The sequence below is a fragment of the Schistosoma mansoni genome, chromosome 1, assembly GCF_000237925.1.
Source record: "Schistosoma mansoni strain Puerto Rico chromosome 1, complete genome".
Classification (NCBI taxonomy): domain Eukaryota; kingdom Metazoa; phylum Platyhelminthes; class Trematoda; order Strigeidida; family Schistosomatidae; genus Schistosoma; species Schistosoma mansoni.
In genome coordinates, this window is record NC_031495.1 from 64,367,554 (window position 1) to 64,392,238 (window position 24,685).

The window sequence follows — 24,685 nt, forward strand, 5'->3', positions numbered from 1 at the left end:
TCTATATGCGAAGCTTTCCCCCGACCAATGAAAAACAGAAGTCAGACGAAAAGAGGTAGGAAAGATATATTTGGTACGTTATCAATATATCGCGAAGCGTTTATTCTAAGCTGGCTAGTGAACGTAGGAGCAGTGTCCCACGCTGGGTCGAAACGTGATCTGGTACGGATGCATGACCGAAAGTCTTCAGTTAAACAAGTTCACTTAAACAACGTGGCCGGCATCCAATGTCGAACACTTAGAAAGCTATTGATTTTGGGGAATTATTTACAGCTACACACGCGACTTAGCGGCAGTTGACAATGATCTTGAGATCATGGCTCAGTGTTATCCCGAGATCATCATGAGACCAAGCTAAGGGCACCGAATCTTTCTCCATGTTGTTTCTATTTGCTTTTGTATTTCCAATGTGCAAATGGACACATTTGACTGCGTTGATAGGCATCGGCCATTTTTAGACCAGCTATTGAAAACATCTAAGTTTGTTTGAAGTACACATGCATCCTCGCCTCCTGTCATTCCTCGCCAGATTTTCACATTAGCGTATGTAGCATCGAGGACTCAACAATACTTGGGAGTTCGTTTATATACAGTGTGTAAAGTAAAGGATCTAGGACAGAGCCTTGCTGTACTGCATTAAGTACTGGTTTCCAGAAGGAGCACTTGGAATTCACTGTTACTCCCTGAACTTTAAAGGAAATCTTGAACGACACATCTAAATTTTTCGGAACAAAGAGCAAATAAAATCTCCGTAGAAAACAGGTTTTCTCCAACAGTATTCAAAAGTTTGAACCACTTGCCACGAGGATTGTCTAGTGTTCAAGCGACCTTATTAGAAGATTAGAAACTAATGTAAAAACCTTATTAAAGGACTTTGATAAACCTCCAACCTTCTTTTCAAAGAACACAATCCCTGATTAGAGTATTATTTCTTTTGAATGTCTTGGTAACTAAAACAACAGTACACCCTTATAATATCAAAATATAGAAAACAGCATTCTGCATGACCTCATCTTGGATTTCTATAGAGATCAACTCGTTTTTCTGGGTCAACAAAGCTTGGAGCTTGAAGCTATTCAATGCAACAATTTTTGGACCAGTGAGATGATGGCGAAGGTGATTTATGCCAGCTACTTGTTGGCGCGCTTTTCTCCTGCGATCGTTCGGCGGATCTAGATTTCCGGACAGGGTTTAATATGTCTGAGAGCATAAAGGTCATTTGCCGCGTAAGGCCGCTCAATGATCTAGAAAAGGCGAACGACAGCAAGTTTGTTGTATCGTTTCCTGGTGATGGCAAAACAGCAATATCAATTGGAGTAAGCTTTTTGGGATCAATATAATTCTTTATTTCAGGGAAAAAACTTTAACTTTGACCATGTAGTACAACCTAAAGCAACTCAGTTAGAAGTCTACGAAATTGTTGCCAAACCAATTGTTGCAGATGTTCTCAATGGATATAACGGCACAATTTTCGCTTACGGTCAGACGTCGAGTGGGAAAACATTTACTATGGAGGCATGATTATTTGTTTAATAACCTTTCGTGCAGGGGATTTTAGGTGACCCAGTCTTTCAGGGTGTTATTCCCCGGATAATACACGACATATTCAATCACATTTACCAAATGGATGAAAACCTTGAATTCCATATCAAAGTAACTCTTAAAAATAATTTTTTAATCCTAAGGTTTCATATTTTGAAATATATATGGATAAGATTCGCGATTTGCTTGATGGTAAGTCTGTTATTCAATGTATATCTTGGCTTAGTTTCGAAGACAAATCTACCTGTCCATGAAGATAAAGATCGAGTGCCTTATGTTAAGGTAACATTTTCAGTTTTTTTTCTCACTCAAAACCTTAAGGGAGCCACAGAACGGTTTGTGTCTAGTCCTGAGGAGGTATTTGACGTCATTGATGAGGGGAAAGCCAATCGTCATGTAGCCGTAACAAGTAAGTCTCGCTTGTAGTTTCCACTCCCCACTTAATACTTAGTGCGTAAAACCACTGCTTGCTAAATAGAAGTATTGTTTTCAGCTTCATTACAATAATAAGGGAAGTGTTTCATGACACTATTTACCTTATCTTGCTTTCTGCCTCAACACGTTCAAAAAGCAGAAATACAGATGTGTTAAAGATTTTTCTTAACTAGGAATTGACTTTAATTGTCCTTTGCTGTTAGTGTACTTTTGACTGTTGGAAACGTATTAGCTTAAATAGACTTATTATTGTTCGATGTTATACGCTTAATGGTTTCTCAACATACAGGTACTGCTAGACAAAAAGTGGCATTTTGACATGCTTTAGGTTGTGTCTGAAGTTATAGACTTAAAATTATTGGTAGCGGCATGACTTTTGTATGTAAGGGCTAGTGATACCATATGACTATAAATTGAGGTATCTGAAACACTCCAGGCACACTGCCTCTAGTACTCAGTGGTTGGGTACTTTAACAGGTATATCAGAGACTATTACTACAGTAAATATAGTCTTCACAGTTTTTCTGTAATATAGTCTAAGTACTCAAAACGTCCGATCACTGGTCATTTAATCTCAGTATTTGGCGATTAAAAAGCTACATTTATTTGGAACTGAATGATTAAAAATATTTGGTGTCAACAAACTATGTAGTGAGATTTTGTATGGAGTTATTAGGGTCCAGAATTTATTTGAATCTTTTGATATTAGTTTCAGCCCAAATATCTCTCAAACTAAGCTTATTTATCTTTCTCTGCTATTATTATCATTTTTTCACCGTGTAGACATGAACGAACATAGTTCTCGAAGTCATTCAGTATTCATGATTACTGTTCGACAAGAAAATTTAGAGACACAAAAAAAACTCCATGGAAAACTTTATCTTGTTGATCTGGCTGGTAGTGAGAAAGTTGCTAAAACAGGAGCTGAAGGCACTGTTTTGGATGAAGCTAAAAATATTAACAAATCATTGTCTGCCCTCGGTAATGTGATCAATGCACTTGTGGAAGGAAGCGTAAGTTTCCACTTTATTGTTGTTATGGTCTAGTCTTCTCAGTTGTGTTAAAATCATCATGTGATTTCGAGATTGAGCTTTGATTTATATAGAACATGGGGTAGGAATAGCACGCGACAGTAAGAGCAATATAGACAACTATTCTTTTACAATCCTTGTATGAATTCAGAATCGTGTATTATTGTCAGTTGCTGTACAATCGACCACCTATTCGAGTTCCTTTGATGTTCACTGATCCCAGTGATAGCTGGAAGCAAGCGTAACCATATATACTCTTGTTTAAATGGTCTTTTTATACTTGGACTGATTATAATAATGTGGTTGTCCATCATAAACAGTGGTCGAACTAGAATTTCAGTTTTGAATCGGTTGTCAAACTATTCTGAGTAATACAAACCAAAATTTATCTTCTGCTTAGTGTTTTTTCGTAAGGTTCGTTTTTGCTGGATGGGGTTGCTAACCTTATATCCAACCTTCTATCTATGCTTGGGACCGGCAGTAATCCTAAAGGAGCTCCAGGCGGAGTTACGTCAAAAGCATTGACGTAAACCTAACTGAACGTTGCTAGCATATTTATCGGGTAGATTCTAACTGAACTTTTCGGAGTATGGTAATTTAAGTTGACTTTTCACTAAGTAGAGGACGCAGAAAATAGTTTTACAACGTGTATTTATTGTTTAAGCAGTAACAAAATTGTGTACTCTCTAATGAAATTGAAAATCTTGAAGCCCCCCCCCATTTTCACAAAACTGAGTACGTTATTCAAATCATTTCTCAAATTTTCTATTCTCAGTCGCACGTTCCTTACCGTGACTCAAAGTTGACACGTATTCTTCAAGAATCTCTGGGTGGTAATGCACGAACAACAATGGTGATATGTTGTTCACCAGCTGCTTTTAACGATGCTGAGACAAAATCAACTCTTATGTTTGGCATGCGCGCTAAAACGATCAAGAACTTAGTCACTGTAAATGAAGAACTAACTGCCGATGAGTGGCGACGACGATACGAACGTGAAAAAGAGAAAGTTAGGAGACTTCAAAATATTGTATCTCACTTGGAAAGTGAACTTAAACGTTGGCGAGGTGGTAAGTTATGCGCTTGTGTGTGAGAAGAATTCAACTTTTTTCCCACCAGTGTAGACAAAGCTTTGATAGTAATTTTTTATTGAGTACAGCAGTACGAGCAGATATAAATAAGAATAAAACCTTATCAGCGACCTAAAAGAGTGCAAAATAAATGAATTACGAGTATTGAAGTGTCTGAAATCTAAAGCTAGATAAAGGGTGATTATGTTTTAACTTCTAATCACTGGCTTATGTCAAATGAATAATTCCGACTAAAATTTGTAACAACAGTTCAAAGCTTCGTAGATTGGTGTCATTTCTTGATTTGACTATTTGTATCTCAAAGTAGATAGAGTAAATCAACGCGTATCTAGCAGTTTAGATATTGGAGGTTCAAGATATTGTCGAACAACCTCACCAGGTACTTGGGTATGAGCCACACACTAAGCATGAGAGCTAATGTACTACCTGGTTTTTCAAACAGAAGTAGATGAAGCGGAGTTCTAATCAAGGGTTTAGTGGCTTAAAGTCAAACGCCTTAACTACTAAGCCACAGCTCAAATAGTGAGGTTTAGTGCATAAAGCTTTGTGTAGAATGGGAGTTGACTGTCTGTGGTTTCACTAAAAGTGCATCAATAGCCATGTACTCATCATCTTTTAACTCTATCATATCTCAAAGAAATTATCCTACAGAAGTACGGTAAAGTAAAATAAACCGCTACACTGTATATTGGATCATCTGTGCATAAACATGTGTATAACCATTTTTGCAGACGGCTTCAATTTGGAATAAAAACGTAATATATTTATGGTTTGCAAAATAGTGGGTTCATTGTAAGAATAGTGACTTTATCATGGAATCCTGGGACTAATTATTGAATTCCTAGTTCACAATAAAGTATCGTTTATGTGTGGCGGTCGTTCCATTGCTTCATAGAAGTAAGAATAACTGATTTTTTCACATCCTCCCAACTATAAAACTGATAATCGATAGTGGCTACATGAAGGTTAATTTTGATATTTTTAATTCATTCATCATTTATTCATTATCGAGTGGTAACTTGGAATAGGGAGTGTTATTCGCCAATGATCGTATTTTATTGATCGGTATTTAAATTTCAACGACGGGACTATTATTCACTATTGGTGTGAGAGATTAGATAGATGGGGAAAATAATCTAGGGATCAGTTCAACTGGCCTTCAGCCACACTTCAGTTGTCCACTATCTTCAAGCAACCTTAGTGGCAAGTCGATGTAAGTTCTCCAAATCCTGGTTATGTTGGAAAGGCTATAAGCGAGAGAGAGCAGGAGTACCTAATAGACCAACTTTCGAAATTTTTTAGGGATGTTGGTCCAGTTTCAGCAGTTAGACTAAGATCTTAACTGAAATATGAGAACTGAACATAGTCCCATCTGACTGGTCTCGGTCGTTCAATGTTCCAGTCTATAAGAAAGGACAAAATACCTCTTGTGACAATCCCAGAGGAATCAGCTTAACTAATGTATCACCGAAAATATCCTCAATAATACATCTATGTCTAACTAGAGATCGCGAAGGCCAAATAAGAGAAAACCAGTCTGACTTCAGAACTAGACGTAGATGTATAGACCAACTATTCACCCTTCGTCAGTTTCTGGAAAATAAACATACTTTTCGACATCCTACTATAGTTGTATTCCTTGACCTTAAGGCGGCATTTGACTCCATTGAACAAGAGGTTCCGTGGCAGTATCTGTCGTTATAAGGCAAACCAAAGAAGTACATTAACATCGTACAGGCTCTGTACTCGAACTGTCATCAGAGTCGGTTATTTCAAGCGATGTTTGTCAAGATCGTTCGCTATCTCATTTCTAATTAACTTTGTTATAGACATCGTTTTAGACATAGCATTTTCAGCGTTTGATTTCTGACGGGTTGATCTACCATGAGATTCATTTCTCAACGTAAAATACACAGATAATATAGTTCTGTGCGGTGAGGACACCGACAAATTCAGTCTTCTGACTGCCTCAACAATAACACACAACCATGTTCGACTTGCGGCTCTCTCTCTCCAAATGCAGTGTTACTCCGGGATTGGCATGCGTCAGTACCTGAATTAATGGTAGTGAGTAAAGACATTGGGTGTGTCCACCACTTCACTTTTCTTGAGAGTCTCATCAGTCCTGACATTCCATTGTTTCATGAGATCTCGGTACGGATTCAGAAGGTTCAGTAGGCTTTTACCAACTTGCATCACTTGTGACGTGGGCAACATATCCGTCTGCCAACCAAATTACCAGTTCACTGTTCAGCTTTTCGCTTCACCCTAACTTATAGGAGTGAGACATGACGATTAAGAACAAAGGATATTCCCATGTAACTAGTATTCGACCATAGGTGTTTTCGAAGTATAGCTCATGTATTTTGGAATCACGGAGTAACTGATGTCTGAATTAAGAATGGATTGCTAAGTAAAGATGGTAAATCAATCAAATCAGTGGTGAGTCTTCATCAACTGAGGTGGTTGGGATATATGTTACGTATGCACAACCACCACCTACCTCAACGGCAGATGTTTTGTGCTGTAGGAGTAGGTTTCAAGAAAGTTTGGGTCGGTGAAACAAAACACATGATATCAGTTCATGAAGTCATTGACAACTGGACTGAGTTTTGTTAATAGTTGTAGACTACCTGATTAATGTACGCGTGATTATCATAACCAACGGTTAGAGACTTGAATGAAATGGGATGTAGCAACTTGGATCAATGTACACGGTCACCAGGTTCTACTTTGTGACATTGATTAAATGCTGATAAATTGAAGTAAATAAAAGCAATACACTACAAAATTATCCACAATCTTTACAACAGAGAAAATACCTAATTATGAAACTAAGATCCATGGATCGTAATTATTACGATAGTTGTATTCATTAATTTAGCTATAGCTAACAGGCTGTTCAAAAGAGTATCTTAATGAACGTTTCACATTTGCTGATCATGGATTTCCATCCTTTCTTTTTTTTGAGACAAGAATTCCAAGGGTAGATAGAAAATTACATTTATGCTCATTTAATGAATTCTCAATCATATTATCAATAAGAGGGCCAGTCACGAGGCGTGGATGTGCACTGCTGAGGAGTCCCACAATAGGACGAAACGGCTATCCAGTGCTTCCAGGTTTTCCATGGTGGTCTAGCTTCAATTGACTCATGATTTCAACTAGATTATCAATAGTTTCCCACCTCAGTTATAAAATATCTGAATGTCAGTCAAGTAACTTAAGTCTCCATACTCTATAGAATAACGTTGAGTAACATCACGAATATTAGTATTATTCTCTTATACCATGTATATCTCTGTATAGTTCAGTAACCAAGTAACTTGATGTATACTCAATATGTTCAGATTTAAAAAAAAGTATGCCTTCAGATCATTGAATTAGCACACAGTAGTGATTCACATTTCCAACTTAATTTGATTCCGTATATATTTGGCAATCATCATGGATCATCCATCACTGGTATTTTCAATGATTGTGTAGTTATAGTCAATTCGTGATGTGTAAACTGTCTGTTAAATTGAATTGTTTGGATAAACCTTCCGTTTTCATAACATGTTCAAATGTAACTTATTCACAGGTTTGTATACTAGGCTCTTAGACTAGACATATTGTTAATATTTAAGGAGGACTAGTGGTACTAAATACTCAACTACTCAAACCAAAAAAGATAATTAGCATTGATTTAATTAACATAGGTGTTTCATTTTTGTTTACAAGCCAATTCCTACACTGTATATCCTACTTATATCTACTTCTATCACTATGGGATTTGAATCGACAACTACATCTCTGTGCTGATGTGGTATGGCAACTCGAACTGATGTACGTACGTACGTACGAACGAAGTTCTACGTTGTGACTGACTGACTTACTTATATCTACTTGGTTTACATTATAGAATTTCATACTGACTCGTATGATGTTCAGTATTAGAATGCCTTGTACATGTATTGTGTGAACCTAACTTCAAAATTTATATTTCATTATTCCTTTGTACATCTATTTATAATAATTTCCATTATACTTAAAATTTTCAGGTGAGTCTGTCAGTCAAGCTGAATGGTTTACAGAAACTCAATATTTAGCTGCCATAGATGATACAAAGGACATAACAACTCCAGATGTATTTCCAACTAAACTTATGTCAGATAGCATTTCAGCAACTACACCACAAGGTGTCCAACTATCAAATACATCTCAAGGTGATTTCGTCTTTTCTTTTTCTTTCTGTTTTGTATTTTCTTAGTTTCATTTTCAAACTGTATCTGTGAATGATGTTTTGATGTTCTATCCGAGTGCTTCACGGTAACTTTATCATCTCAAATATATACAAGTTTCATTCATTTGTTTCTGTTTGTATGTAGTCCATTATTATCGTTCATTTGTGCTTTTTTATTTAAACACATAAATATTGGTACAAGGAAATACCAGATATATATGCTCCGCACAAATCTCATTCGATTTGTGTGAGGGCTGTGATACTGCCCAGGGGCCCAAACTGGTGCAGGTGGTTTTCTTAGGGGGCCACACCCGGAACCTTTGACCTAAAGGTCTGATCCACAAGGCAGTGAAGCATCGTGAGGAAATGCATTCCCATGGTAGCCGGTGACCAACTATTGATTCATAAGCCATTTGTCCCCTCAGGGTACTGGAGCCCATGTGCACCGTTGGTTTGGAATGAGGGTTTTCCAACTCCCCTAGGTGGACAATCCACATCCACCAACCCGGTTAAAGCGCGGGACATTCGCTTTTCGTCCTCTCAATTTCGTAAACAACACCCGTGGCGCGATAAGGCAGTGAGTAGGACTTTCCTGACAGAGGCTATATAGGCATGGTCATGTGACAGCATTTGGAGGCTATGTAACTTAGTCTGTTGCATTATTACAAATCTAAGTATTTTAAAGTTACATTTTAAACTATGATCTTCGTGTGTTTAGCCTTTCTTAATACCCTTTTGTTATGGATTTTTTTGATTAGTCGAAAATTGGCATCGTTCCATAAAGTTTGAGGTCTTTATCACTTGGTCTGCTTTCGTGTAATAACTGTTTAGTGGTTGGAGAGACCTTGGGTAACAATGTACCTCCAGTTTGTTTTGTGTAGAACAGAATTATTCATCATTTTTATCTGCGCCTAAACATTTTATTTTAAAAATTACTATCTAACCTTTCCATTCATTCATTCCCTTTATTAAGAGAGTGTATTATTTTAAGTTTAAGCTTCCTTACTATTATTGATTAGGAAGTTTAACAGTTTGGATTCATGATGTACATTTATTCTATGTTCTCTATTTTTTATCATCGATTAACTAGCTAGAGTTAACTCTCTTTATACACTAGAAATATGCAATACCCCGCCTACACACACATTCATTATGTACAGTTGAACCTCACCTAACATACTTAGCAGTTCAATTTATGATATCATTAGTGATTATTTGTCTGTTAATTGTTGCTTATCATCGCTTTTTGATTGTATCTCCTTCAGTAATTATATTGTCACGTTGGTTGGGATGGTTAGCGTCCAGTCTTAATCCCACTGTCTATCTGGTTGTTAATTGTAGTCAGCCAGTAGATTATGGACAATTTTATACTGTTTTATTTGCCCTTGACGATAAGATCAGTTTGTAGATTTTGTAATTGTTAGTATTACATTATCTATGCTGGGTATTGATCACCACTTTGACAAAGCTTACATTTTCGTCTAAAGTCCTACAACTTCATTATTTCAACCTATTAGTTAAAAAAGACTACTAAATTATTTACTTCACAAATATTGTCGGAATGGTAGTGATGGTTTGTGATAATTCGAGTCATCTCTTTTCAACACTGGAATTCAAGTTTACTACTTATGGATTGTATCCACTAAATGTTTCGTATCTTGAAATTGTTAGCTGTCAAATGTTTATGTTTGCGTTATATAGGTTGTTACACTCATGTGTCATAAGCCACCTTAACCCTTCCATTGTTATTATCACTTTCACAGCGAGCACCGCTTCACTTCCATCATCTCGTGTCGCTGCCATTAGTGATACTTTAAGTTCCACTGCGGGTGGTGTCGGTGATGAACAACTACAGTTACTTTATCAACAACTTGATGATAAAGATGATGAAATTAATAAACAAGCTCAAACAATTGCTCGTCTTCGACAACAAGTTGAAGAACAAGATGAAATCATCAATACTTTACGTAAAGAACGTGAAGGTCAACTGAAAGAGATCACAAACCTTCAAGTATAATATAATTTTTCGTTTCCTTTGTGCATTTATTTGACAAATCAATTTTTAATACTGTACGCATTTTAGGGTTTAGTTATTTGATTTAGTTGATTTTTGTCATGCTGTACTTACTTGACTTTCACTCATTGTAGCTATGATTTTAACACCTCATTTTTTCATGACACAAACAGTCGTTCGTACATTCGAGGAGAAATATTGAGTAGGAAATGGCAGTGAAAACCAAAGTATCCAGTTCACGTAAAGAGACGTAGTCATTTTAAACTGGCATAGTTTCTTAGCTTCTTACAGCCAGATCTTTCAGTATCCACCTGTTCAGTTTAAATGTTGAATATTGTACTTTCACTATTGCACATTTCTACGAGAACACCTTTGTTACTTAAAAGGAGTGAATGTATGGCTTAGTTGTAAAAAGAGGTACCACACAGTATCTCAAGAGAGATGACATAGTTTTCAGACGTGATTTTTCCTTGATTTAATCCCTTGATGGTTAGATTTACTCATAGTTTTACTAAACAGTAATTGCTTTGAATTCATTCAGTATTGCTTGTTTGAATCTTCCCATCGATGTGTTAGGACTGCAACTGGTCAGTCTCTAATTGGCATATGTGCATACTGTGCGTATTGCCTCGATATAGCCTCAATTCACAAGCATGTTAAGCAGAGATGGATAGTGGCTAGCAGTGGGTACTGGGTTCGAGTCCCAGAGCGAACATCAACTCTGAGATGCAGGTACATCCAGCTGACGAGTCCCAAATAGGACGAAACGCGCGTCCTGGATTCCACTGCTAGCCACTATCCATCTATGCTTAGTAATTGCTTTGGTTTTAAATGGTTAGAGGTAGTCGGTTAGAAATTCTGATTGAACTTGCATTTCCTGTTATCTGGGACTCACCAGGCAATGAGTATCCGAGATGTTACAGAAGATTTGTAGCTTAGGTAGATGACTTTGACAGAGTTTTCTTCTCTGAGTTGGATGGTTTAGTCGTAAAATTTTCATTGTTTTTTTGAATAAAAAATCATCAGCATAAACTCCAGGTAGAAAATCAAACCATCTAGCTCAGAGAACGTAATTTCAAAAAAAAATTGCGTACCCGGATTCTTAAAGGGAAGTCGTGTCATTCAACTTCACAGCCTGAGACAATACCATTGAACTATTGAGATCGTTGTTGATTGTTTGTGTTTACAGTTTGTTACTCTCTTTCCCCTTTTTACTCAGTCACTTACTCTGTCTTTTTTTTTTAATCTTTAGGCTGAATATCAATCAAGTAAAGAAGAGGTTAAAGAAGTTTTACAAGCTTTAGAAGAATTAGCTATGAATTATGATCAAAAAGCACAAGAGATTGCTTCAAAAGCAAAAGAATTAGAAGATGTCCAAGAATCTTTATTAAAACAAACTAGATTAATGCATAGTAAAGATGGTGAATTATCTCAATTAAAAGATACACATCAAAATCAAAAGAAGAAATATACTGAAATGATGTCAAGTTTATTAAAAGATTTAATTGATGTTGGTGAATGTTTAAATGATCAGTTGACGGTAGGTTTACATTTATATATATATATATATATATATATATATATATATATATATATATATGTATACTTTACTTTTACATGTCATTTAGGGAGTGTGGTTAGGTAGAATCTGGTACAAATATACACTGGTTCGAACTACCACCCATGACATGATCAGGATGAATACCAAAGTGGTAATATCAATGATAGTAAGAAATGCTTTATGGTGTAGGAGTAGATTGGAAGAAAGCTAGGGGCGGCCAGAACAAAACGTGGCATAAATCCATGAAGTCACTGACAAGTGGACTGAGCCATGTCGGTAGGTGTAGACTACCTGGTTGGGATCCGCGAGACGATAGCAATCGATGGTTAAAGACTTTGAATGACATGGCTCAAAATCGTTTGCAATGGCGAAGGTGCATCCACTCTTTGTGTTCTACCAAATTCTAATCTTCTGAATTCTTCATGTCCCTATCTTTTTTCTCTCTTCAAATTTATTTCACTGGATTATACTCCTTCAATAACATCTTCAAACCCTAATCTTTCACATTAATGCTTATACTCTTACTACTTCTACCAATATGGGATTTGAATCGACGATTGTATCTCTGTGCTAATGTGGTATGGCAACTTGAACTGATGTTTATTTATTTAATTATTTATTTGAACACATAAATTATTGGTAAAAAGGGGCACCAGATATATATGCGCCTCACAAATCTCATTTGATTTGTGTGAGGGCCGTGATACTGCTCAGGTGCCCAAACTGAAGCAGGTGGTTTTCTTAGGGGGCCACAACCTGAGCCTTCGACCTAAACGTCTGATCCACAAGGCAGTGGAGCATCGTGAGGAGATGCAGTCCCATGGTAGCCGGTGACCAACGATTGATTCATACACCATTTGTTCCCTCAGGATACTGGAGTCCATGTGCACCATTGTTTTGGAATGAGGGTTTTCCAACTCCCCTAGGTGGACATTCCGTGTCCACCGATCCGGTTAAAGCTCCGGACATTCGCTTTTCGTCCTCTCAATTTCGTAAACAACAATAGTACCACGAGAAGGCAGTGAGTAGGACTTCCCTGACAGAGGCTATATATGTTTGGCCATGTGAGAGCGTTTGGAGAGGGAGAGCGCACTCTCCCCACTCTCGACCGTACCAGGGCATTTGGGGGCTATCACTAGAGCGTTCATACTGAAAAGAACATTATAGTTTAAAACCCTGAATATTTGAACACTAGGTAGGAAAAACTATTCTCAATTATATTGGAAAGCGCTGAACATAAAGCGTTCATATGTGAAGAAATCCTTTTTTTCACACGTATGTGAAATCGTTTACCTCACTGATTCACACAAATTAGATTGATATGTATTTTTGATTACTCTTAATCGATCAATCAATCAATCAGTAAGTGTCTTCACCCTCTTCTATTGCTATGCTATCATAAAAATGAAAAAAAATGTAGTTAAAGTACACTCAATTTACTAGCTTTCTCTCTTTCTGTGTGTGTATGTTTATGTGGGTGTTTGTGGAAGAGAGAGAAAGCTTATATAAATATATATAGTTAAGGTGACTTTTAAATAATGTAATTGTATACATTTTTAAGAGAAGTCAATCCAATATGCAAAAATGCAGAAAGACTTGTCCTCAGCTGGTGATAAGTTTCTTTATGTACATGTAAACTATTTCTCACTTCATTTCATCAAATTGATTCATTAGTTGATTGTTTCATATGCTCATATATACACTTTTGAATATGTTGTTTGCTTATCAGTTTTGTAGTACATTTTTGGTTGAAAAATAAAATGGAAGTATGTAACATTTATCATAAGGAAACGTAACTTAATCTAATGTGAATGAGTTAACAAGATTGTTCACAGTATTCCCAACTGCTACCAGGGCCTCCAAAAGCCCTGGTACAGCCGAGAGTGGGGAGAGTCCGCTCTCCCTCTCGAAATGCTCTCATATGGCCACGCGAATATATAGCCTCTGCCAGGGAAGTCTTACTCACTGCATTCTCGTGGCCGGGGTGTTGTTCACGAAAGTGAGAGGACGAAAAGCGAATGTCCGGAGCTTTAACCGGGTTGGTGGACACGGAATGTTCACCTAGGAGAGTTGGAAAACTCTGATTCCAAACCAATAGTACACATGGGCTCCAGTATCCTGAAGGAACAAGTGGCGTATCAATCAAACGTTGGTCACCGACTACCATGGGACTGCATCTTTTCACGATGCTCCACTGCCTTGTGGAACAGACCTTTGGGTCAAAGGCTCGGGGTGTTACCCCCTAAGAAAACCACCTGCTTCGGTATGGGCATCCGAGCAGTATTACAGCCATCACACAAATCGAATGAGATTTGTGCGGCGTATATGTATCTGGTGCTTCCTTTTACCAATATTTATGTGTTTAAATAATAATAATAATACTATCATCTACCTCCGAGGTGTGCAGTAGTGATTAGCATAGGATAGATAATCTTAAAAATCGGTTATTGCAAGCCAGACCATACATGTCACATAATTCTATCAAGTCATTGATTAAGTTAATTGGCTAATTCCAAGATTAACGTTCTCGTGTCATAATAGTAACAATAATAACAGTATTAGTAGTCATTACCTTAAGTCGTAGTAGTGGTAAGGCTGTAAATCGACTGCATCATTCCAAATTTGTTTATTTCCTGAATATTAAGTTTCACCATTATTTCATACATTTTATTACTCTTTCTATTTGCAAAGCTCTAGCTTTTTGATCCGAATAGCAATTGCCTCAGCTGTTTGCAGGATTCTCAGTCTGAAGGAATTAGGTAGACTGCTGTTAACACGATATATTATTGTGAAAGATTGCTCCATGTTGGCTCTATGTCCCGTCTGAACTAAATGAGTTAAAATGGAGCTGTTAACCATTTTGACTACATCTTTGCTTAACCACACTGGGAGGTGCTCACGAGCCCGAATATACAAATTCCTAGAACATCTGTCCATATAACTTGCTTCACAGGAGCAGTTGAATTGATAGATACAGAAAGAAGTGGCTAGTCTAGGCAATTTATCTTTCAACATCGGCGTGATCATTGGACATGTGGAAAATATTAGTTGTAATTTACCTGCATTAAAAGTCCTTTGGATTGATCTCCGTAACTTCAGTCTTAGCATTTTACTAGGTGCATCGCCTCTGAATTGTAGGCGTATATACAGAGGCTTTTTATTCACAGTTAGGCATTCTTTATGCTTTCTTTTATTATTTACTTATAAATTTCTCCGGGTATCCGTTTTCTCTCAGGGTCGTGTATAATGCCTTTGCTTCATCTTCGACCGTATCTTGAGAGTAAATGGTCTTGAATCTATAGTATAATGTCCTAATCAGGTTCCTTTTGTATTGTAGTGGAACAAAACTGAGAAAGGTTGTATAATGACCCGTCTTTTCTCCTTTTAAGTAGAACATCTAGAAAAGCTATTCTACCTCCATTTTCCTCCTCACATGTGAATTTTATAGACGGATGAACTGTATTGAATAGCTGAAGTGTCTCCATTAAGTCAGTATAGTCGTTACATAGGATGAACGTATCGTCCATATATCGGCAGTAAAATGAAAACTTTTCAATCTGTTGTGTCAGTGGGCCGTTTTCTAGTTTCGAGAAAAAAATATCCAATATAGGACCTAGGGATGGACCCATCGCGACCCCATCTATTTGTCTGTAGATTTCACCATTGAATCTGAAATATACATTCATAGTTTTTTGCCGTGTTTTTTTTACAGTTGTGTGCTTTGTTTTCTTTGTCTTCATATATCATAATAGAAACCATCTGTTGGTGCTGAACGATTAGATGAAGAATTCACTGTAGTTCGTTTATATATAAGTAAAATGAAAACTGAAGCAAAATCATTGCAATCCCGTGTACGTCAATTAGAAGAAGAACGTGTTCAACATGTACAATTAATGCGTAAAAGTGATGATGAATCAAAAGATCTACGTACAAGACTTCATGCTGTAAGTTATATTCATTGTTGATTATTTTTATTATTACTATTATTATTAATTCATTTCTGCCATTATATATATATATATATATATATATATATATATAAATGGTTGTTCAACTTCGTGGATTAGTTGAAGTTAGACATTAACACCGTTGGATGCCGGCCGGCTCAGTGGTCTATCGGTTAAGTGCTCACGTGCGAGACTGGTAGGTCCTGGGTTCGAATCTCGCTCGCGAGGCGGGATCGTGGATGCTTACTGCTGAGGAGTCCCACAATAGGACGAGACGGCCGTCCAGTGCTTTCAGATTTTCCATGGTGGTCTAGCTTCAATTGACTCATGATTTCAACTATATGTAAGAAATATCCCTGATTTGTCAACCTAATAGGTAAGTAGAAGTACTTACTGAACAATCGTTCCATCCTTTATTGCAATTAATTTAATCTTGTAAATTTTACTACTTATAACATTACTATATTCATAAAACAATGAATGTAACTCGAACAAATAATACATAAGAATACTTGAACTAGCAGTATGAAAGTTCGAGAGAAAGAAGTGACTAATCTCTACAAGAAGATCATTCAAACCAAATAGTTATCACACGTCACTGAATGGAAATAACGTTTTCACGATCTTTTACCTGGAACACCAAATTATTTTATTAACTTGAAATAATACTGATAAAATTGATGTTCTTCGAAGATACAATCCTATTATCGTTTATTTTGAAAATCGACCAATTAGTAACATACTTAACCTAAGAGTTGATTTTAAACAGATAAATGATGGCTAGCAATAGTACTCAGGACGCACGTTTCGTCCTATTTGGAACTCTTCAGCTGGATGTAAGTGCATCCCAAAGTTGATGTTCACTACGGGACTCGAACCTGGTACCTTTCGCTCCAAACGCCATATCATTGTTCACCTAGCTATTGAGTCCAGATAGCTACCAATTTATTCAATGTAGACATTGGTGACTAAATAAGATATATCATGGCAATCCATCCAAGACGTACATATGGCAATGGAAACTGATTAATTACAGTTTTAAAGACTAACAACAGGAAATCACAAAACCACCATCACCAGTATAAGCCTAGTGGTCTAACTTAGATTGATTCACAATCTCTATGTTATCCATTACTATTTTTTTCATTTTTAACTTCATATTTCAAGGAATAAAAGTTACTTGCCCTAATGGGTTGATGTCTGACGAAATCTCAGCACGGATTCCAAAAACTCGTTTGGCTTTTGCCAACTTACGTCACCTATGGCGAAGACGAGATATCCGTCTATCAATTAAGGGACGAGTATACTGCGCAGCAGTTCGCTCTGTTCTACTTTACGGCTGCGAAACGTGGCCATTAAGAGTAGAAGATACTCGTAAGTTACTGGTATTTGACCACAGATGCCTTAGAAATATTGCTCGCATCTGCTGGGATCACCGGGTAAGTAATAGTGAGGTTAGACACAGGGTATTAAGGAATGATGTTTAATCAGTTGATGAGGTCATGAATCTTCATCGATTGAGATGGTTGAACCCCGTGCTACGTATGCCTGAACACCGATTACCACGACACGCTATGCTGACTAGTGTAGGGGATGGTTGGAAGAGAGTTAGGGGCGGCCGAACAAAAACATGGCATCCGTGCTTGAAGTCACTAACTTCTAGTCTGAGCCATGTCGGTAGATGCAGACTACTTGGTTGGGATCCGCGTGACTATCGTAACCAATGGTTTGAGACTCTAGGTGACATGGCTCAGAATCGATCATAATGGTGTAGGTGTATACACTCTTTGTCTGTCCTTAAACCATGAGATTAAAAGTGCTTCATAACTTTCTTCCTTCCTATACTATATCCTTATATACTACCACCACTAAATTAATTACTTCTATGAATCCCGTGTTCATCTTGTTGTGCTAATGAGGTATGGCAACTTGGATTGATGCGTATATGTGCCTGATCCTACGTTGTAGCTGACTGACTGACTGACTGATATCGATTAAATACATATAATCTATTTAGTCTAATTCCTTATATTCTGTCGAATTTTTTTTATTTTTCTTTCGGAAGTCTAAATCTATGTATACATCTCCTAGAGTAAAAAAATCTATTTGTCCAACATTTTCACTATTTTTTTTTGTAGTTTGAAGTAAAAATTGCCACATTAACCGATAAAATTGATGAATCCGAATCACGTAAACGTCATTTACAAGAAACTGTAGATAATATGAATGCAGAAATAGCAAAACTTCGTGCCAATGAACAATTTATGTCTGGTTCAGGTGAACAAAATGAAAAAATTCTATCTGGACAATCAGCTATACGAGCTAAATTAGATGAAGAATTTAAACGTCAATCAGAACATTATGCTGCACAAGTGAAAAGTTTACGTGATGAATTAGATGAAAAACAGAAAAAATTAGAAGAATACAAAGAGTAAGTTTTTTGTGACATCGCATATACTGTAGGTTTTCGATCATAGGTACCTTCAAAGGATTGTTTGCGTTTCGCGAAATGACCCAATGAACAGTATCAAGATTAAGGCGGCCTGTTTAAACATCTGGGCTACCTGTTCCTGTCATCTAGATATTTCAACAAGTTATCTAATTTCGTGCGTTTACGAAAAGTGTAAGACCTTTCGCCGTAAAGTTTACAGAAGGCCTAATCAGAGATATCGTGGTTGCTGGCAATATGCAGCGAGAAGAACGTACATTATCCAGTTGTCGATTGACTGGGCTGCTAACTTCTAACTGGCGATCACTCAATATTTATCGTCAGGAAGGACGAAGAAGTAGGAAACGGAAACTTGTTGAAGTACTTTGTGCTGAGAATTCTATATTGTACCAAAAATATAGTATTGAATAAAGCTAATAATAATAATGATAATGATGATAATAATAATAATAATAAGGCAAAGATGCTAGATCAATTGTTGAGGTAGTGAATGTTTGTTGACTGAGATGCTTAGGACATGTGTAACATATCCCTAACTACTGTCAGCGTCGACAGCGGATGTCAGTATGTGTAGGAGGAGTAAGTTGGATGGCATCTCATGGTAACCAACCAAAATCTGTCATCAGTTCATGAAGTCATGACTACTGGTTTGAACCATGACTGCTGATAGAGATTATCTGAAACGGATTCGCGCGACAATCACAACCAGTGGTTGAAGATGTTGAGGGATATGGTTGAAAAACAGTCACCATGGCACCTGATGCGTTCACCCTCGACACTGAATTCCAGTATTCCTCCACTCAATGTTTCCGAACCACATTCCCGTTATAACTAATGCCACAGTTATTTTGACTCTTGTTACTCATCTTGTTAATTTTATCTAGTCGTACTAATCAGATGTGAGAATTCGGGTTGACGGTCACTTGTGCCAGGCTCTACATTGATAACTTACTTGATGTGAGAGGAGATAGGTTTTTTCAAAGCATATAAAATAAGTGTGGTTGGAATAATTCAAAATCAACGTAGTGGTTTATGCTTATGTATCTATCGGTCTAATGTTCTCGCATAGATTTGTCACAACTGAATAAAATAAACACAATTTATAGCAAAAGAGCAGCAATATCTGTATAGCAGTGTCTGCAATTGTGAAAACAATCAAAGAATCAATACACCTGTGCGACTTCAGTTAGTTATAAGTTATGATAATTGAAGTCTACACCCTTTGGTCACGATTATCATCCGGATTCCAACACGAATGCATATATCTACCAGCAAGACACTGATCAGTGGTCTCTAGTTTCATGGACTGAAAGCACTAATGCCTCTAAATTTCTTCCGTCGTACTCCAGCACCAGTCCCCATAATATGTCAAGTAGACGATTACTTGGCATGTGTACAGCAATAAATTCTTTTACATTGCCGCGGTGACTAATTAAATCTTTAGATTTTTATAAAAAGTACTGAGTTCTAACTCACTGAACCTGAGCGTTTGTTGTTAAACCTGAAATTCCTAGATTCGGTTCTCGGTGGGGTTATTTATGATCAATGTTAAGGAATCTCATACCAGGACAAGACAGCTGTTCAGTTCTTCCTAGTTCCCAATTTTCGTCTAAATAATGTCTACCACTGATGCAAACTATGAAATTAGATGACTCTTTTGTTTAAGAAACATCAAGTCTTCATTGATTGACGATAAACTACGTTGTTTGACATTATTCATATCGGTTAAGTGCTCCGGCGCGAAGCTGGTAGGTCCTGGGTTCGAATCTCGCGGGTGCGGGATCATGGATGTGCACTGCTGAGGAGTCCCATAATAAGACGAAACGGCCGTCCAGTGCTTCCAGGTTTTCCATGGTTGTCTAGCTTCAATTGACTCATGATTTCAACTATGAAGATACTGAAATATCCACAAAAACCCCTCCTGATTTATTCATATTTGTTGATAAGCTAAACTGTCAAGTCATTAATTGTTGTGTCTTCCTCACCTATCCAACCTTTTTTTATAGTGAAGCAAATAATTTCAAATTCCAATCAGAAAAATCTCAAGAAGAAGTTACACGTTTACGTGAAGAATTAGAGAATAAAACTACACGATTGGAAACATTAGAGAAAACTACAGAGAAACGTGAACAAGCAAAAGAAGATTTACGCGGTTTAGAAGAGACTGTTATTAAAGAATTACAAACATTGCATAATCTACGACGTTTATTCATACAAGATCTTAATTGTCGAATTAAAAAGGTTAGAGTTTCCCCCATTATATTTGTGTAATGTAAATGATAATCTATCTGTTTGTACATATATTCTGTGTTATTATGTTATGTAGCATGAATTGAACCCGTAATTGTAATTCCCTGATGGTTATAACAATTTAGTATCTGTATGAACCATCAAAAGAAGTCGATAATTTCCTTTTTCAACCAGTCCAGTTTCAACATTTTCAGTCAGTCAGTTACAACGTAGAACTTCGTACGTACGTACATCAGTTCGAGTTGCCATACCACATTAGCACAGAAATGACATGAATTAGGATCACAATATTGATTTTCATTGGATTGATTTTGTTGAATTGTTTTAGGGCATATGATTTGTTTCTCTTCAATAGTTTCACGTTTTATACATTGACCATTTTCTAATCTATTAAAAAGATAGGGACATGAAGAATTCAGAAGATTAGAATTTGGTAGAACACAAAGAGTGGATGCACCTTCGCCATTGCAAACGATTTTGAGCCATGTCATTCAAAGTCTTTAACCATCGATTGCTAATCGGCTGATAAAATTGCTGCACGAACCAGGTAGTCTACACCTACCGACATGGCTCAGTCCACTTGTCAGTGACTTCATGGATTTGTGACACGTTTTGGCACAAATCCATGAAGTCACATTTTACATAAACTCAGACACGCTAATATCGTTTTATACCAGCATTCTTCATGTTACGTGCAGCAATTTTATCAACCGATTATAACTGCATTCTGGTCATCATGATTATCTACTTCATAATGTATGATTACTTGAGAACTAATCGAATAAGTCAATTTTTCTCCTCATAATTTACTTCTTGGGGAATCGTTTTTATTTCTGTAGCTATGAACAATGCTGTTTGTTAGCTAGAAGCGTAAAAACCTTAGGTATTCACTTTCGTCCACCTTTTTCACATCATCAATGACTTTGGTATCGAATTAAATAAATTAAACTCTAAGTTATTACAATATGTCAACTATAGCACTCCTTTCATGTAGAGCTATGATGTTGAGGCTAATCAAACATAACTTAACCACATACAACGATTAGGTATCCTGTGGCCAATCGGTCGACACAGCTTCTATTCTCAAAGACTAATGCGTACTCAAAAAATAATCAACCGGTTCAAGTTGCCAGCATATAGTAAATACACAATTACAATTTCCCTGTGAATACAAATTCCATCCGTTGTTTAATAATCCTACTGTTTCCATCAGCTGTAATACTTTTCTAATCCTTCTTTTTTTGACCTTCTTTATTTAGTCTGCCAATCGTGTAAATGCGTTAACTGCAGCTGAAAAAGCCACTGTTAATAATAATAATAATAGTAATAATAATACTAACCAAGGTGGTAATACACCGAACGCTGCTGGTGGTATACCAGGACAACAACAAATCTCTGAAAGTCTACTTATGGATGATGACGATGATGATGAACCAATTCAAGTTGGTACATTAGCACAACGCGAAAAAATTGCATTTCTTGAAAATAATTTAGATAAATTAACAAAAGTACATAAACAACTTGTTCATGATAATGCAGAATTACGTTGTGAATTACCGAAAATGGAAAAACGTTTAAAGGTTAGTTAGTTTTGTAGATGTATACAATATATGGGTTTCTTTTTTTCTCGTAAAATCATACATCCTTATATGCTGTCTATATATTTATGTGATGGGCATAGGATTCCCGACAATATTCCTGGCGTGTGCGCCTGTTTACGGTCAGTTAGTCACAATGTAGAACCTGATACGTATGCACATCAATTCAAGTTACCATACCCCGTTCACACGAATGAAATTGTCAGCCCAAACCCCAGGCTAGTTGAGGTAGTAACAGTATCAATAGTGTTACGAAATATTCAGAGTCGAAGATACAATTCGAGAAGGAAATATAATAAATTAGTGAAATAAAAACAAGGAAAGCTTTGAAGAATACAGAAGCTCAGAATCAGGGTGAAGATAGTGAATGAATGCACCTACGCCATTGCAAACGGTTTTGAACCTTTTCATTCAAGTCTCTAACCTTTGGTTACGATAATCACGCGTACACTAAACAGGTAGTCTACAACTATTAACAAGACTCAGTCCAATTGTCAATGACTTCATGAACTTTCTTGAAACCTATCCCTACATACATGTGCCGTCGAGGTAGGTGGTGGTTGTACATACGTAACACATATCCCAACCACCTCAGTTGATGAAAACTCATTACTTATTTGATTGATTTGCCATCTTTACTTAGTACTCCATTCTTAATCCAGACATCGGTCACTCCGTGGTTCCAAAATACACCAGCCATACTTCAAAGACACCTATGGTCGAATACTAGTTACATGGGAATATCCTTTGTTCTTAATCGTCATGTCTCACTCCTATAAGTTAGGGTGAAGCGAAAAGCTGAACAGTGAACTGGTAATTTGGTTGGCAGACGGATATGTTTCCCACGTCACAAGTGATGCAAGTTGGTAAAAGCCTACTGAACCTTCTGAATCCGTACCGAGATCTCCTGAAACAACGGAATATCGAGACTGATGAGACTCTCAAGAAAAGTGAAGTATTCGACACGCCCAACATCTCCACTAATATCGTCGATTCACTTCTAGATCGGCTTTTGAATTTGTAATGGGAAAGTTTGACGAATGTAGTTCAAACGTTTTTAGAGTCGAGTTATAATTATTGTCTTAATAGTATCAACTGTTAAATTTATTGTTGGAAAAACACAAACTATAAATATTTTATCAGAAGGGGGTTTTGTGGAGATTTAGTATTCTCATAGTTGAAAGCGTGAGTCAATTGAAGCTAGACCACCAGGGAAAACCTGGAAGCACTAGACGGCCGTTTCGCCCTATTTTGGGACTCCTCAACAGTGCTGGAGAATATTTGTCCCTTTTTGTATTCGAGTTCACCATGTTAAGGTTCTGTGCTGTGAACTGCCATTTTTTTACTGTCCGACAGAGTTTTTGCTGAGGCTTTGGTAGGTTTTACCAGTTAACTCTTATCTCGATGATCTGTCTATATATGCATCTATACATACCTAAGTATAAAATATAGAATCTTAATTAAGGCTTTTTTTAATTAACTATTTTCTAGAGTACCTTGGAACGTGTACGTAGTTTAGAATTATCATTGAAAGAAGCTAAAGAAGGTGCTATGCGTGATCGTAAACGTTATCAAGTTGAAGTGGAACGAATAAAAGAAGTTGTACGTCAACGTAATGTTACAGCACGTCGTGGTCAATCACAAATAGCTAAACCAATACGTGCAGGACATGCTCCAATTACTAATCTTCATGGTGTTAGTGGTGTTGGTGGTGCATCAATTAATTCACAACCAGTTGTACGACCAGATCTTCTCGGTGCACCATGATCATAATGCTGATATTATTTTTTTTGTCTGTGTTTAACCTTTCTCTCTATCTGTCATTCATTTGAATTCACTTGGTATACATAAAGAATATAAATATACATATTCAATATATTGGGAAAAACCTGATCTATAATCTCTATCTCTCGCGGCGCACGCGCGCTAATATGGGGAATTCCCACTGCCACTCCGACCATTCCGTACCACTGGCTGATCTATTCACTGCTTATATACACAGATAGGAATTCAATTAGGTAATGCGTATATATACATAAGAACATATGGAACAAATATATCAGTTATGCAATCGTATTTAAGTACAACAATACATATATACCTATGTAACTCTTTTCAAACTATCATTATTGTTTTTTTTTTATTTTTATTCATAGCAACTGCACATTATCTCTTTTACACATACACACACACACACCCATACCCACACATCCACACTATGAGCCTTATAAACAAAACAAAAAAATTGTTTTATGTATATTCATCCCCCCCGGTGTTTTGGTAGTCTATTTCTCTTTCATTTTTCGCCTATTGAATTCACTCATTCATTAATCTATATTTTGTTTGTTTTTTTAGTTTATCATTCATGATAAGTTAGCCATGACTCTAATCGAGTAACAATAACCAGTTGACTGGACTATTCTCTGTGTTATTATTATTGTATGCATGTGTGTGTGTGTGTGTGTGTGCAAGAGCACTATGCTTTGCTTATTGTGCCTATACTTAAATGTTCATTATTGACTTTTAAAGTTTTATTGTTTTC

The 24,685-nt window shown here is 36.8% G+C and overlaps 1 protein-coding gene across 1 annotated transcript; it reads left to right on the top strand.

The window, feature by feature from the left end:
- The first annotated feature begins 1,125 nt into the window (after nucleotides 1-1,125).
- Smp_001040 (kinesin heavy chain) lies at nucleotides 1,126-23,973 on the top strand. Its single transcript, XM_018795195.1, has 16 exons — nucleotides 1,126-1,316; nucleotides 1,354-1,443; nucleotides 1,549-1,653; nucleotides 1,686-1,734; nucleotides 1,769-1,824; nucleotides 1,864-1,951; nucleotides 2,761-2,990; nucleotides 3,784-4,078; nucleotides 8,143-8,307; nucleotides 10,088-10,335; nucleotides 11,591-11,878; nucleotides 15,652-15,843; nucleotides 17,985-18,277; nucleotides 20,302-20,536; nucleotides 21,805-22,125; nucleotides 23,635-23,973. The coding sequence occupies exons 1-16, from the start codon at nucleotides 1,197-1,199 to the stop codon at nucleotides 23,908-23,910; spliced, it is 3,051 nt and encodes a 1,016-aa protein (XP_018649532.1). The 5' UTR covers nucleotides 1,126-1,196; the 3' UTR covers nucleotides 23,911-23,973.
- Nucleotides 23,974-24,685: the final 712 nt, after the last annotated feature.